Genomic DNA, 14,275 nt, shown 5'->3' on the forward strand with positions numbered 1-14,275 from the left:
TCCTATATTCCGATTAATCAATCTGTAATGATCTTTATGAAAGAGCAGTAAAAGAGAAACAAATTCAGAACAAACAACTATTTTAAAAAGTTGGCAAAATGTTTATCCAGGAAAAGAACTGATCAGAAAGTTTCTAAATCTTTAGCAAAGTAATATATGTAAGTAATGCATTAGATGTACAGGGAGTTCTTGACTTATAATCATAATGGAGTCTGCCCATTAAGGTTGTAAGTCATAATGGTTATAAAGCAGGTCATCATATGACTGACTTAATTTTATGCCATTTTTTTGCAGCAATCATTAAGTGACAACCCCCCCCCCCCCAATGTCCCAAAGTAAATCCATTGATTGCGCGCCCTAAGTAAATCCATTAATTGCGCAGAATGCTCTTGCTGAAAAACAAACTCCAAGTTTTGGCAAAAACAAAACATACAGTCATATGATCTTGGAATGCTACAAATTTAGGCTGGCTGCAGAGCATTCAAACTGTGGTTACGTGATGGGAGGCAATCATCAAAACTTTGGAACCAGGTCATAAGTATCTTGTGGGGAGATCTGTCATACTTTGAATAGTTAATAACAGCTGGTTGTAAGTCAAGGACTATGTCCTGCTTGAAGTTGGACTGTTTGGGAGGTTTTTTAAAAATAATATAACAATAACAGAAAGGTGAACTTTGTAGAGAAAACTAGGATTCATTGCATATATTCTTCCTTGCTGATATATTTTCTGAGTGGGTTTTTTTTCCAGATCAACTTCTGAAACCAAAAATGAATCCAAATGGGAAGGAAGGAAATGGTCTGGTGGGAGGCATTTCTAGGAAAAATGGGCAAGCACACAATATTTTAATTTTTCTTCCTTTTTGTACGCTGATCAGCACCACTCTTATTTTTGGCATTTTGTTCTTCCCCAACAACTATAAGATTGGGACCACATTTTTGCTAGAAACAGATATGAAGAATATTCATATATAATTGGCAGATGTTGGGTTGTTTTTTCTATGCTATGAGGCATTTAAAAATCTGATAGAGGTTATATTGTATATTGTTTGTAGAGCGATGCAAGTTTTCAAGAGGGTATTTGGCTTCAATGAAGGCTTGAAGCTATTTTGTAAAGCAAGGTGACCCTCTATGTTGCTTTGCTTTTTCTCTGACAATTTTCCAGAAGTTCTAATAACTCAGTGTTCCCCAACCTTTCTGGTTCGGTGGACCGGCAGAAGCGGCAGCAGAGCGGGCGGGGGGGGGGATAGTTTTGTGCTCTCACTTGCTGCAACTTGAACAATCCAGTTCCAAATGGACTGCGGCCTGGCAACAGTCTGCGGAACAGGGATTGGGGAACCCTGTAGTAACTGGAAGACTCTTCTGCACATGTGCAGCTTTTCTATTGTTGGCGGCTGGGAGGCCGTGATGAGATCATCTCCATTACGAAACATTTGCCTCTTCCCACTATACATTAATGGGGTAAATTCAATATTCTGTTGTTCTGCTAATTGTTCTATGCTAAATAAGTATAAATAGCAAACTGTCATCATGAAAAGAAATCAAAATAGCAATATGTATGGATTAATATCTGAATGACTCAGTTTCTAATCCCCTGCCAGCAATGAATCTTAATACATAAAAATATGCCTATCATTTTCTCTCATTCTCACTCACTTAACTATGCTGATGGGATAAGGATTGAAATATAACTATTTAATTGTATACAATTGACCTGTATTGAGAGGATGCAGTCTTTTGAAAATTCATTTGGAATAAATTTCAGTAGTGCATAGGTGCTTTTTTGCCATGTAAAGAAGTTCATTATTGTTTATTAGTCCAGTTGAGCCCTGCTCCCTGGAAAGAGGTCTTCCACAAGATCCAGATGGTCCCCACTGTTGTTATTTAGAAGAACTGTGAAGGACTAGCTCTTCACCCAGGTCTTTGGCAAGGAAGAGTGAGACCCCTCCTTCATCATGCTTGCTACATTTTGTATTTTATTGATTTGATTGTAATTTGATTTTAAATTGGGTGGAATACTGGTTTAATAAAAAATAATAATATTGCCATCAATCTGTGTAAGAAATACTGGTCAACCAACAAAATAAAAACAATATATTCCAGTGAAACAAACTAAAGAAAGCTACATCAAGACTCTGTACAGGTAGTCCTTGACTTTTTATGGTGTTTGCAGTGTGATCACAGAACTGATTTATTGAAATTTTGCTAAAAGCTGGCATTTACTTTCATTTTTTGCAAAAATACTCCTAGTGAGTGAATAAAGGGGTGAGTGGGTTTCATCCTACTTTTACTATTTTTATGAATACCTTAAAACTGGTGAACATATCAAATATTCCTCCCTCCTCCTATTTTTCCCACAATAACAACCATGTGAGGCAGTGGTGGGTTCTGGACGGTACGGCCCGGTACAGCCATACCAGAAGTAGCTGGGAGAAGCAACCACCATACCGGTACAATGGCTCATTTGGCCCACTCGCCTGCCCGCATTTAATTCTTTAATTCTATGGGTGTTTAAGCCCATTGTACATGTGCACACAGTGTGTGGCACCTGCATGACCTCTGCTGGGCAGCTGGGTGTCACGGTGGTGGTATGTTCACGCAGTGCACGTGCCCATCTAGGACACCTGACCCCATGCGTAGAGTACCGACTGCGCCAGGGTCCGGAACCCACCACTGATGTGAGGTGAGTTGGACTAAGAGTGACTGGCCCAAAATCATCCAGCAGGCTTTCATGCCTAAGGCAGAACTAGAACTCACAGTTTCCTGGTTTCTAGCTTGATGCCTTAACACTAAATCAAACTGCCCATTTTTACGGATCAAACTTACTATTTTTCTTTTTTTTTTAGGACTGGCAGCCTCCATTTGCATGTGATGTTGATAAACTTCATTTTACTCCAAGAATCCAAAGGCTGAATGAATTAGAGGTAATGACCCAAGAAATATAAATTACATTAATAGTGAACTTATACATTATAGCACACAGAATTTTGAAATTGAATACTATTAAATTGTCTTCAAATTATTTTTTGTTACAGCATATAGATATTTCAGTGTTCATGACTCAATTATTGGTTTAGCGTCTCAGTCTCAATTTGTTTCACAGCACACACCATTTTATATATTTATATATATTTTGTTATTACCATCCCCTTTCTGTTAACCTGAAAAGACTAAAACATTGTAGTCTTCCATTCTGGTATCACTTATTGTATTTGCTGCCACTTTCAGCTCAATAATGTTTAGTATAGTAACCATGTATGGGTCAGCAGTTTTCTTTTTTTATTCTTAATTAAGTTTCCTTTTTATGATATGATGTTTACTTATTTTTATTTATATAGATTTGAAGAATTCCTGGCTTTAATCAACTTTAGGTGCTTTACATAATAATAAAAAAAATATAAAAGAAACATAGGCATTCAAAGAAAAAAGGCACATGAAAGAGAATGAAGTCTTCTAAGACAAAATCTTATCAACTACCCTCAGAGCTTAGGACAGTGATAGTGAACTTTTTCGGCACCGAGTGCCCAAACGGAATGTGTGTGCATGCCCCGGAGCACTGGAAACCTGAAGATCCACTGGCCGGTGCACATGGCTGTTTTCAAGCCGTTTCTGCGGGCTATTTTCAGGCTGTTTTAGGGTCATTTTTGGTCCCAAAATGGCTTGAAAATGGCCTGGACAACAGCCTGAAGCAGCCCGAAAAACAGCCTAAAAATGGCCTGGGAAACAACCTGGAAATGGCCCGGAAAATGGATGGATATGCCAGAAATCAGAAGAGCAGCTGCTGCGTACGTGCCTACAAAGGGGGCTTTGTGTGCCACCTCCGGCACGTGTGCCATAGGTTCGCCATCATGGGCCTAGGAAAATATAGATAGTCCTCAATTTATGACCAGTCGCTTAGTGACTGTTGGAAGTTGTGATGGACTAAAAAAAAAGATATTTACAACCCAGATTTGAAGTTCCAATGACCATCCCGCCTTCGTGATCACATGATCATGCTGTTGCTTAGTAGCTGGCCAGCATTTAGAACTGTTTGCAGCATCCTGCAGTCATGTGATGTCGATTCCCCCCCCCCCTGGAATCAGGCATTTGCTTCTTTTCCAGAAAACATCACACAGCAAAAATAGGTGATAAAATTGGGCACAAACATATGGTGACCTGTTTAATATTCGGCATGAGTAAGTAACTCGATGCTCAACTACGGTCATAAATGGAGAACTAACTGTAATTAGGTTTTCAGTGACTTTTGGAATAACAGAGTGGGAGCTATGCCACTCTGGGGTAACATTATTCTATCTTAAGTAATTTGAAGTTGCCAGAACTTTATTATTCACCCAAAATGCTAAATCAGTGATTCTCTACTGGTATAGCATGAAAATTATAAGTGGGACAAAATGGACATATGGTAAATATTTTAAATACTAGTTTAATTAGTAAATGATAATGGACTGCTTGCAAACACACAAAGATGATTAGGAAAAAAAATCTTCTATTTCTGTGTGATAGAATCCAGTTCATTGAGGTGATTGGCAGGGACTTCAGATAGAGATATTAGATAATTGATGAGTAAGTTAGAAATATATGAGCTTAAGTACAAGGGCTGGAAAATACCAGTATTTACATACCTCCTGGTTTTCAAATTGAATTTGACTGTGACTGTATACTCAATATATCAGATTCTAATTTTATTTTTGATAATTTCAGTGAGACAGATTTTTTTAAAGAAATATTTTTGTATTTTATTAGAACACTAGCTGTATTTAAACAGAAAATGATTGTTCAAGTATCACATATGTCAAGTACACATGATATAATTGTTTAGAAATACATTTAATACTTCTCTAGAATTGCTATGTTAAGCACTGAGATGTGGATAGGAGAATAAATATTTATTTATTAAATTTGTTTGGTCGCCCATCTCAGTTGCATGACTTTGGGCAGCCAACAATTAAAAACACAATACAAAGATATGCTAAACTATAAATAACATAAAATAGCAGCCAGGAAACAACATGTAGCAAACATTCACTCATAGTATAGCAAAGAAACAAGCTCACTCACAGTAGCAGGGCTCTGGGCTCAGTTGTAAAGCCAGTTCTTTCTTCAAGGCTTTCTGAAAAGCTAGCAAGGTTGAGATGAATATGAGATCTGAAGAATGATATTCTAAGGTGGGCAACAAAGACTACTCCATTTGTAAGCCAAAGGCCATCTTTTATTTACAGTTTCTTTTGTTCACCGTACAAAATAACTTGAGGAATTTTCACATTGAAACTTCAAAATGAAAGCTGATTTCTATATATTTCACTTTATATTTTAATAGGCTCAGACTAGGGTGAAACTGAATTTTCTGGACCAGATAGCAAAGTTCTGGGAACTCCAGGGATGCGCATTGAAAATTCCACATGTAGAAAGAAAAATTCTAGATTTGTTCCAGCTTAACAGGGTAAGTTGTGTATTACCATTTTTGACAAACTTTAAAAATAGTTCCTAAAGCCACTGAAAGGTTGCATTTTCTAGAAATACAATTCAGATTAAAATGACAACCTTGGGGTGACTGGGGGTATTCAGGTTTTTTTTTTTTGCCATGGACAAGGTGCAAATGAGGCTTTATATTGTATATGGGATTTTCCGTTTCCGTTTTTAATTGGTTTTATGACTATTGATTTTTTTTTAAAAAAATTGACACATTCTAGGGCAGGGGTCCCCAACCCCAGTCCACGAACCACTACCAGTTCGCAGCCTTTTGAAAATTGGCCTGCAGAAATAGCAAGCGCACAAAGCTCTACTTGGACAAGCATAGAATTAGGTTGTGTGCGCAAAATCATCCCTCCCCCACGCCATTGCTGGTGCTGCAGCTGCTAGTTCATAGAGCCAGGAAGGTTAGGGATCACTCTTCTAGAGATTATAGAACAGTTTTTTGTTCTCTATTAGAAAGTGGCAAGGAATTGTACCTTGTGTCACTTTGTCAGAATTAAGTGGTGAGCTTGAAGAGTTCACCCATTTTTGGAGAACATGTTGATTACTTAAAACATTGTTTTTCTCTAGTATATCAAATTACTATTTTAAAATTTTCTTATAGATAACTCATAGATTACTAATAAAGCAAAAAAACCTACATACTTAGACAAAGTGCCATTTAGTAGCTGTATTTTTACCACTGTTTTCATTCATACATTTTTACTTTATAGCTAGTTGCAGAGGAAGGTGGATTTGACTTGGTTTGCAAGGACAGAAAATGGACTAAAATAGCTACCAAGATGGGATTTGCTCCTGGCAAAGCAGTGGGATCACATATACGTGCTCACTATGAACGCATTCTTTACCCTTACAACTTATTCCAAACTGGAGCTAGCCTTCTGGTAAGTTCTGCTTTTATAGTCCAGATTTTTAATCAACTTTTTCCCACTCTGCTGTAAAACATCCTAATAGCACTTTAAAGTATAAAACATTTGTCCTTAATTTAGAAGTTTTGGTGCTGGCTGTTGAATTCTCAAAGTGATACATAATTCAATGGGGTTTGGGAAGTTTTCATAAAACTTTGAAGATTTCCATGATCCCAAAATGCAACCATTATTTATCAAGAAATTGATTTTTATAGAGGGTATTTTAATTCTCACAATTGGAAGAAAGATTGGAGTAACCTAAAGCTGCTGCTAGTCTTTCGAACTCTTTGCCTGTATTCTGGAGTACATGTGTTTCAGTATGCTAGTTTTCATTTATCATTTTGAACTTGTTTAGGTATTTTCATTTTCATTATGTAAGCATAAAACCTTTTTCCTGTTCTCCAATCTAAGAGCTAAATGTAAAAACAATCTTCTGAGATACAAAGTGGATATTGAGTAGTGTGATTTTCTCTGAAATAATCATGTTTAGATCCAGATTTTGCTTGTCTGATAACTTGTTACAGCATAAAATTCTCTAGCAAAATGAAGAATTTTTTGTAGACTAAATTTTTCTGACTAGCTTAGTTATGGCTGTACTGTATACCATGCACAGTGCTCCTTTTCTATTGCTGACTTGGAAACTTCACATTTATAAAATTCATCTTTCAAGAGTATTTGATAAGCCCTCTGATCACATCATTCCAATTTTGCATTGGTTTTATTTATGATCCATTTCTGGAATGAATGAAAAGTGCTACAGTAGTATTGATCTTTGAAGTCCTGAATTGTTTCGGATCAGTCTATTTGAAACATACCTAGTTTCTTAATAACCTTTCCAAGGACTTAAGGTTATTATAAGCTCTTATATCAAATCTTAACTACAATTGATGAAATTAGAAAGTATTAACATAGCATCTTATTAATGTAATCCCATTTAACATTTAAACATTTACAATTCTCTCTTACTTGAAGTCTTTGAAAGAAACTTGAATGAATTTTATTTTGCTAAGCTTCCCCTCCTCCCCATTTATGGCTGGGCTGGTTTTATCTGCTCTTTAAACAATTAGCCTATTTTGTTTTAACTTTTTAATTGAATATGTTACCTTATGCAGAGACCATTTTGAGATCTTATCCTAAAACATGGATATAGTTAATAAAATGCATGGAAAGAATACAAACCCTGATTAATCTTAGTCTCTCTTCAGGTGCATATGCACACACAATCCTCTCATATGTGTTAGAATTATGATTTATATAGATCCATAGACTTTTAATAACTAATTTGTTACGACGAATACACTTTTAGAAAAGGGAGGCAAAGTGCATCTCTGCTGAATCTGCCTTTTCCCCTTTTTTTCTTAATCATTTTAAAATTATATGCTGATTTTTCTCGTCAATAAAAAGGAAAGAAAAGCAAAATAAATAATTAGCTGCCCTTTTATGATTAGACAATATTGATTTAACTAACAAATGGGTGTTTTTTAATGGAAACCTACATTTATCAAAATAGTCACTTAGTAAACCACATGCTGTGTTTGCGTTATCACACATTTGAGTATAGTATGGTGCGCATACATTTTCTATAATGAATAAGTGTTTAGAAATATCTTCTAATGATCATAGTGTTGTTCTGAACTAAGGACTAGTATTTCTGGGTCTCTACAGCACTATATTCAGTTTATGAACATATAGATAAGACTTTGAATATAAAGTAATAGCTAGTGGCAATATAGCTGTGTTCTTTGCATTATTAGGGGCTAAATCAATTAAATATTAATATACCATGTTTCCCCGAAAATATGACCTGTCCTGAAACTAAAGCCTTGCTACATTTTTCGCGTGGGCAAAAATATAAGCCCACCCCCCAAAATAACCCCCCTGGACAGCCCCCTCTCCGGCCAGGCAGAGCTGGCAGAGCGCCACGCGGCCTGGCGCCTTAGGGATACCCCCTAGGACAGTGAATGGCGCTTTGCCAGGCTGGAGAGGGGGTTTGCCGGGCGGTTGCTCGTGAACTTGGTCACCTCATGGCTGCTTCGCCGCTGAGGCTGTGCCCGGCTCTTTGGGAGCCAGTTCGCAAGGGAGCAGCCGCCCAGCAACCCCAAAACAAAAAGCCCTTCCCTATAATAAGCCCAAGGCCATATTTTGTAAGTAAAAAGAAAATAAGACCCTGTCATATTTTCGGGGAAACACGTTATCACATTAAAGATTATGCAAAATATTTTAATGGTTTTTTAAAAAAAACATTGTAACAAACCTTTAAGACTAAAAGATATTATGTTACAAGCCCAAAATAAGAGTCAGATGATGGGGAGTGGGGAAGAGTATATTGGTTTGACTCTACAAAATGAAATTGGGGATAAGACACAAAATTCATTCAGTTTCTATGTTTATACAAGGAAACTGAAGTCCAATTTCATTGCAACTTTCTCATCCCAATGGAAGGCAGTAGTGCTTGCATATTATCAGTACATGAATGTAATCCAAACTGGTTGTTGTGATGGTAAAATTGTAAGTGGACTGAATTTAGTCAATTTGCATTACATTGTCTCATTGTGGTAAAACACAGTTGTAAATCCTAACCAGTTGAGATCTGTAGCAGCTCATATCTTTCTTACAGTGTTTTGCAGTTAGATTCTAAGTGTAGTATTTAAACATGCATACAGTATTTAATCTTTCTCAGCTAAGCAATATGTGTCTTTTGGGGGGGAAAAGTGAACATTCTGATTAGTATAGGAATGTTAATAATGCAAGACTGTCTCAATAAAAATGTCTGATTTTGGATCAGAAAAATGATCTTCATGATTCTGTCATGATGGTTTTCCTATATTTCTACTGATTAGACTAATTAGGCAAATGCTGCAGTTCATTTAATCACTTTGTATCTTGTGCACATTTTCTTCACTACCTCTTGTAGTCATAGTTACTGCGACGGGAACATATAAACAATTTTCCATTTTCATCCTAAACAGTCAGCCATTTTGGTTACTGTGTTACTCAAAACCTACTTTTTGCAGATGTCTTTGAAAATAAAACCTGAAGAATTTTTTTAAGGGCCATTCTAAAAGTGAATAATTTTCAAATGACTACTTGTGGCCTCCATTTACAAGGTCACAATTCCTTTAAGTTGTAACTCTCCAAGCTCTCTCTTGCAATAGGCACCAGACATTTGTTCCAAACTGATGTGTTTAGTGGATGATGCAGTTCTGGAAAAGGTATGTGTGACATGACTTTTTGAATGACAACCCTTCCCATCTTTGTTCTAAACTATTTGGATGCTGTCTGAATAATCTCCTATGCAAAATATTCAAATTGTATATTCTGTTAAATTGATTTTTTTTAATCTTACTTGTCACTGGTTCAATTCCACTTTTGATCATAAAACATTTAAAAAAATATGTTTATATATATCTAATATATAATAGGACTTGGAACAATAAAATCTATTTAATTTATTTTATCTATGTACATATATTGATGAAATATTTCTATCATAGTAAAAGATCAGATTCTGTTGATCAATACAATATAGGCAAATGCTACTATATTGACATTTTAATATATATACATAAAAAACTTTGGTATAGAAGAATTGGTGAAAAGAAACTAAATTAGTATTACCACTTATATTTGTATCTGTTAAATGTACTTGATACAGAAGAACATTTATGATGTTAAAATATATAGTATTTCCTTATTTCAGCAGGAATTATGTTCAGCTATTAAAATAGAATAATGCTTATGGCTCTGACTAATTAGTAACATCCAAAAATTGGAGTAATTGGGATATAGCAATTGATATCTCAGATTCTGATATTTTCTCTGAAAAATTCTAAGCATTTAGTTTCCTCTGTTTTCTCACATTGAATTCTAGAATGAGAACAGGATATTTAGATCATTGAGTCATACCTTTCACATATCCAAATTATAACATTTCTGACTGCTAACTCTTTTTTCCTCAGTGTTGAAAATTTATTAGGAAAAAAATAATTTTGAATAATATTAAAGCTTATATGCACTTTTAAAATGAATTGCACCAAATATGCTCAGTTTTAAAGTATGCTTTTCGTTAAACCGTCAGTGTTTCTGATTTTTTTTAAAGTAGAAAAATGATAAGATAGTTTTAAAAATGTTCAAGGAATTAATTCCTTTTCTTGATAGAATAGATTGCTCAGCTGAAGCTTATAATTAGCTTGATTGTTCATTTATATTTCTTTTTTTGAAATGTAAAGTGATGAACAAGTTCTTGATAAATGTTTATCAGAATTTGCATATTCATATTTTAATTATTTTATGTCAGAAGAAATGTATGGAGATTTTACTCCAATTTGTACTCTTAACTAGTTCCTGACTTTCTATTGTTGATAAATGTGCCTATCTTTGTCTCATCTTTCTGTCCTTTTTAACTTGGCAAAAGTTTTCCCATTTCATTATGTTCAATATTGAATTTTTAAAATTCGGCAAAATGAGGTGATCTTGCATTTTGTAGAACTTTGTTATAATGGTGGGTGGGCAGAGATCGTCCCCGAGGCCCCTAACATATGGGGCGCCACAGGGGTCGGTCTTGTCCCCCCTCCTATTTAACATATACATGAAACCGCTGGGCGAGATCATTTGGAGGCACGGGATAAAGTATCACCAATATGCGGACGATACACAATTGTATCTGTCCGCCCCGTGCCAACTCAATGAAGCGGTGGACGTGATGAACCAGGGTCTGGAAGCTGTTAAAGACTGGATGAGAGCAAACAAACTGGTGCTCAACCCAGACAAGACCGAGTGGCTGTTGTGTTTTACCTCCCAATAATTTGACCACCGTACCATCAATCAGGCTGGGGGGACAAAACTTATACCCCTCAGATAGGGTCCGCAACTTGGGAGTCCTCCTGGATCCACAGCTGAGTTTTGATCACCATCTATCAGCTGTGACCAGGGGGGCATTTGCCCAGGTTCGCCTGGTGCGCCAGTTGCGGCCCTACCTGAATCGGGAGGCTCTCACGACAGTCACTCGAGCCCTTGTGATCTCTAAGCTGGAATACTGCAATGTGCTCTACATGGGGCTGCCCTTGAAGAGCACCCGGAGACTTCAGCTAGTACAGAACGCGGCCGCGCGAGTGATTGTGGGCGCACCTCGGTTCACCCACATAACACCTATCCTCCGCGAGCTGCGCTGGCTGCCTGTAGATCTCCGGGTGCAATTCAAGGTCTTACTTACCACCCATAAAGCGCTCCATGGTAGTGGATCTGACTATCTGAGAGACCGCCTCCTGCCAATAACCTCCCTGCGTCCCATCAGATCGCATAGAGTGGGCCTCCTCCGTATTCCATCCGCCAGTCAGTGCCGACTGGCAACCACCCGGAGGAGAGCCTTCTCAGTTGCTGCTCCGACGCTATGGAACAATCTCCCCGTGGAGATTCGTACCCTGACCACAGTCCAGGCCTTCTGCACAGCCCTCAAGATCTGGCTAGCCCGTCAGGCCTGGGGATAAATTTTCTTGCCCCTCCCGAATGCTGAGTGAATGTTGTGTTTTAGTACCTTTTAGTTATCTCACATTTTTTTTTTCTGTATTTTGTCTTTCACTCCCCTTCCCTTACTATTGTAAGCCGCCCTGAGTCCCCTCAGGGAAAAGGGCGGCCTATAAATGCTAAATTAAAAATAAATAAATAATATCTTTTCCCTCAGAATAGGCAGACAAGTATAATTTTATTTGTTCTGATACTCTTAGAATGTAATGATTTACAAAAATAGCATGCATAAAAATGTCCGTATGAAATGTACCTTTTTAAGGTACATCAAACAGGCAATTCCTGTGTCCTCTTCAATGTGAAATACTGTAGATTTTTTTAAATAGCATCATTCCATTCATGAAGTAAAAGTTGTTAACTGGCCGATGGAGATACCTGTTTCTTTATATAATAATAAGGAATTTTCTTTCAAAAGAGTCAGAAAGTAGAAAGATGTTTATAAACAAATAAAAATATTGTAAATAAGGGGCATTAAAATGAGCAGGGTTTTTGCTTCATTTTTAAAAATCCAGTTTGGCAGATATTTTGCTTCTGTCATTACAATACACATTAATCAAATAGTATGGGAATAGTATATTGTCTCAACAGATAGCAGCATCAATTCTGGGGCTGAAGAGTTAAGCAGGGTTGGTTTGATTGGTGTATGGATAAGATACTACCAGGTAGTATTGGAATATAGATTAAGCCAGCAGCCCCCAGGAATTGATTCCATGGAGAGAGGTTTTTCCATGGACCAGAGGGGGCATGGGTTCATGTGCTGCCTGCATCCCGCAGATGGGGCTTCGCTTGTTTGCATGGCTCAGTTTCTGGTATGCCATGGACCGGTGTCAGTCCACAGACCAGGGGTTGCGCACCCTTGAATTAAACTGACATTAAGTCCCAGAGTAAAAGCAATATCATACTTCAGTACTGCTACATTATTGTCCAGAAATTTACATGGATGTGTACACATAATCCACCAAGAGACTTTAAGGAAACATAAAGGGTTAAATATATATATTTGTGTTTCTTTTGGAACATTAGTTATACACTTGACACTGGTAAAAACAGAATTCGACATTCCTTACCTTCATAGTATAAAAGCGTCTTGAACAAAATGCTTGTTACTATGATGGCATGTCAGTATATTTCCAGGTAATATGTTTCACAACTTAGGAAACTAGATACATACTAGATGAAGTTGAAGTAACACAATTTGTGATGCATCTGCATTGTCAGGAAGTCATATGGCAAGGGCTGCCACAACCATGTGATCCCGTCATCTAGGTATTGCCTATTCATGGGATCGTAAAAGTAAAGCTGCTACATACCAAAATATATTCTAACCTATATTTGTTTCCACTTAGCATCTGTTCACATTGACATCAAATTAACATTAACATGAAATAAGCTTGGGAGTAAATATGCAGTCAGTGAGGACCCAGATTGTTGTTGGGGGCAATATGCTGACTCTGTAAACCGCTTAGAGAGGGCTGAAAGCCCTATGAAGCGGTATATAAGTCTAACTGCTATTGCTATTGCTATATCAAGGACTAATAGTTCTGATCTGTGTGCTTCTCGGCAACTGAATGGCAGTATTTTATGTCTGTTGGAGCTTAATTATTTTAATGGTTTATGCATAAAACACCATAATTTACTTAAACTTTATTGAGATATGAGCAACTGTTGCCTATTTCGATCGAGAAAAAGCTGCCAGTGTGATTTTTTTGGGAGCTTTTCAGTGAAAGACTAGATCCATAATCTGCATTCCAAGGTGTAAGAAGGATTCCAACAACAGTAATGTGCCTTGTAACTGTTAAGTAAACAATAATAGATGATCAGACTGATCCAACTTCTCAGAAGAAGAATGCTATCCTCTCTGAAATTGCAGAAAAAGAAAGCCAGAATCTAAACTTCAAATTTCCTACGCATAGCTTCCATATTTGCAAGCAAAGTCACTTGCTGAAATTTTGACTTTAATGATTTCACTAATCTTATTGCTTTGAACTCAAGAATAATATTTTTTTTCTGTTCGTCTTTAGTCTTTATTGTTGTTAAGGAAAGTTGATATAAGACTATCTATTCTTTCAGGGAGGAGTTATACTCTGCCCAGGCTATATTTTTTCCAGTACTTAACATGAGAACATGAGCCTTTCAGTGTATTAAGGTGTTGTTTCTCATACAATATTTCTCTAGATACTGATTTAGACCCTGTAGTGTCTTACCTGTTTCAGATTGATCACACTAATTTGTTGACCAATGACCAATGTTGACCAATGACATATTGCCCTGCATTTGCAGATAATATTGTTCAATAATTTTATAGCTTTATTATTTTTAAATCATAGCAGTTAAGTATTGTATGGGACTGGCATTACAGTGCAAACAGCATATAT

The 14,275-nt window shown here is 36.8% G+C and overlaps 1 protein-coding gene across 7 annotated transcripts in view; it reads left to right on the plus strand.

Annotated features, from left to right (window-relative positions):
* KDM5B (lysine demethylase 5B) overlaps nt 1-14,275 on the plus strand; it is a 54,463-nt gene that overhangs the window by 7,117 nt on the left and 33,071 nt on the right. For 5 of the 7 annotated variants that reach the window (XM_014059300.2, XM_087720258.1, XM_087720256.1 and 2 more), the window contains exons 2-5: nt 2,844-2,921; nt 5,315-5,437; nt 6,183-6,353; nt 9,533-9,589. In XM_014059300.2, the coding sequence (XP_013914775.2) occupies nt 2,844-2,921; nt 5,315-5,437; nt 6,183-6,353; nt 9,533-9,589 (429 nt within the window). The remainder of the gene's footprint in view (nt 1-2,843; nt 2,922-5,314; nt 5,438-6,182; nt 6,354-9,532; nt 9,590-14,275) is intronic. The other 2 variants (XM_014059301.2, XM_087720257.1) reach the window with 1 other exon arrangement.

The sequence above is a fragment of the Thamnophis sirtalis genome, unplaced genomic scaffold, assembly GCF_051295495.1.
Source record: "Thamnophis sirtalis isolate CommonGarterSnake01/CBP01778 unplaced genomic scaffold, rThaSir2_p1.2 scaffold_7, whole genome shotgun sequence".
NCBI lineage: Eukaryota > Metazoa > Chordata > Lepidosauria > Squamata > Natricidae > Thamnophis > Thamnophis sirtalis.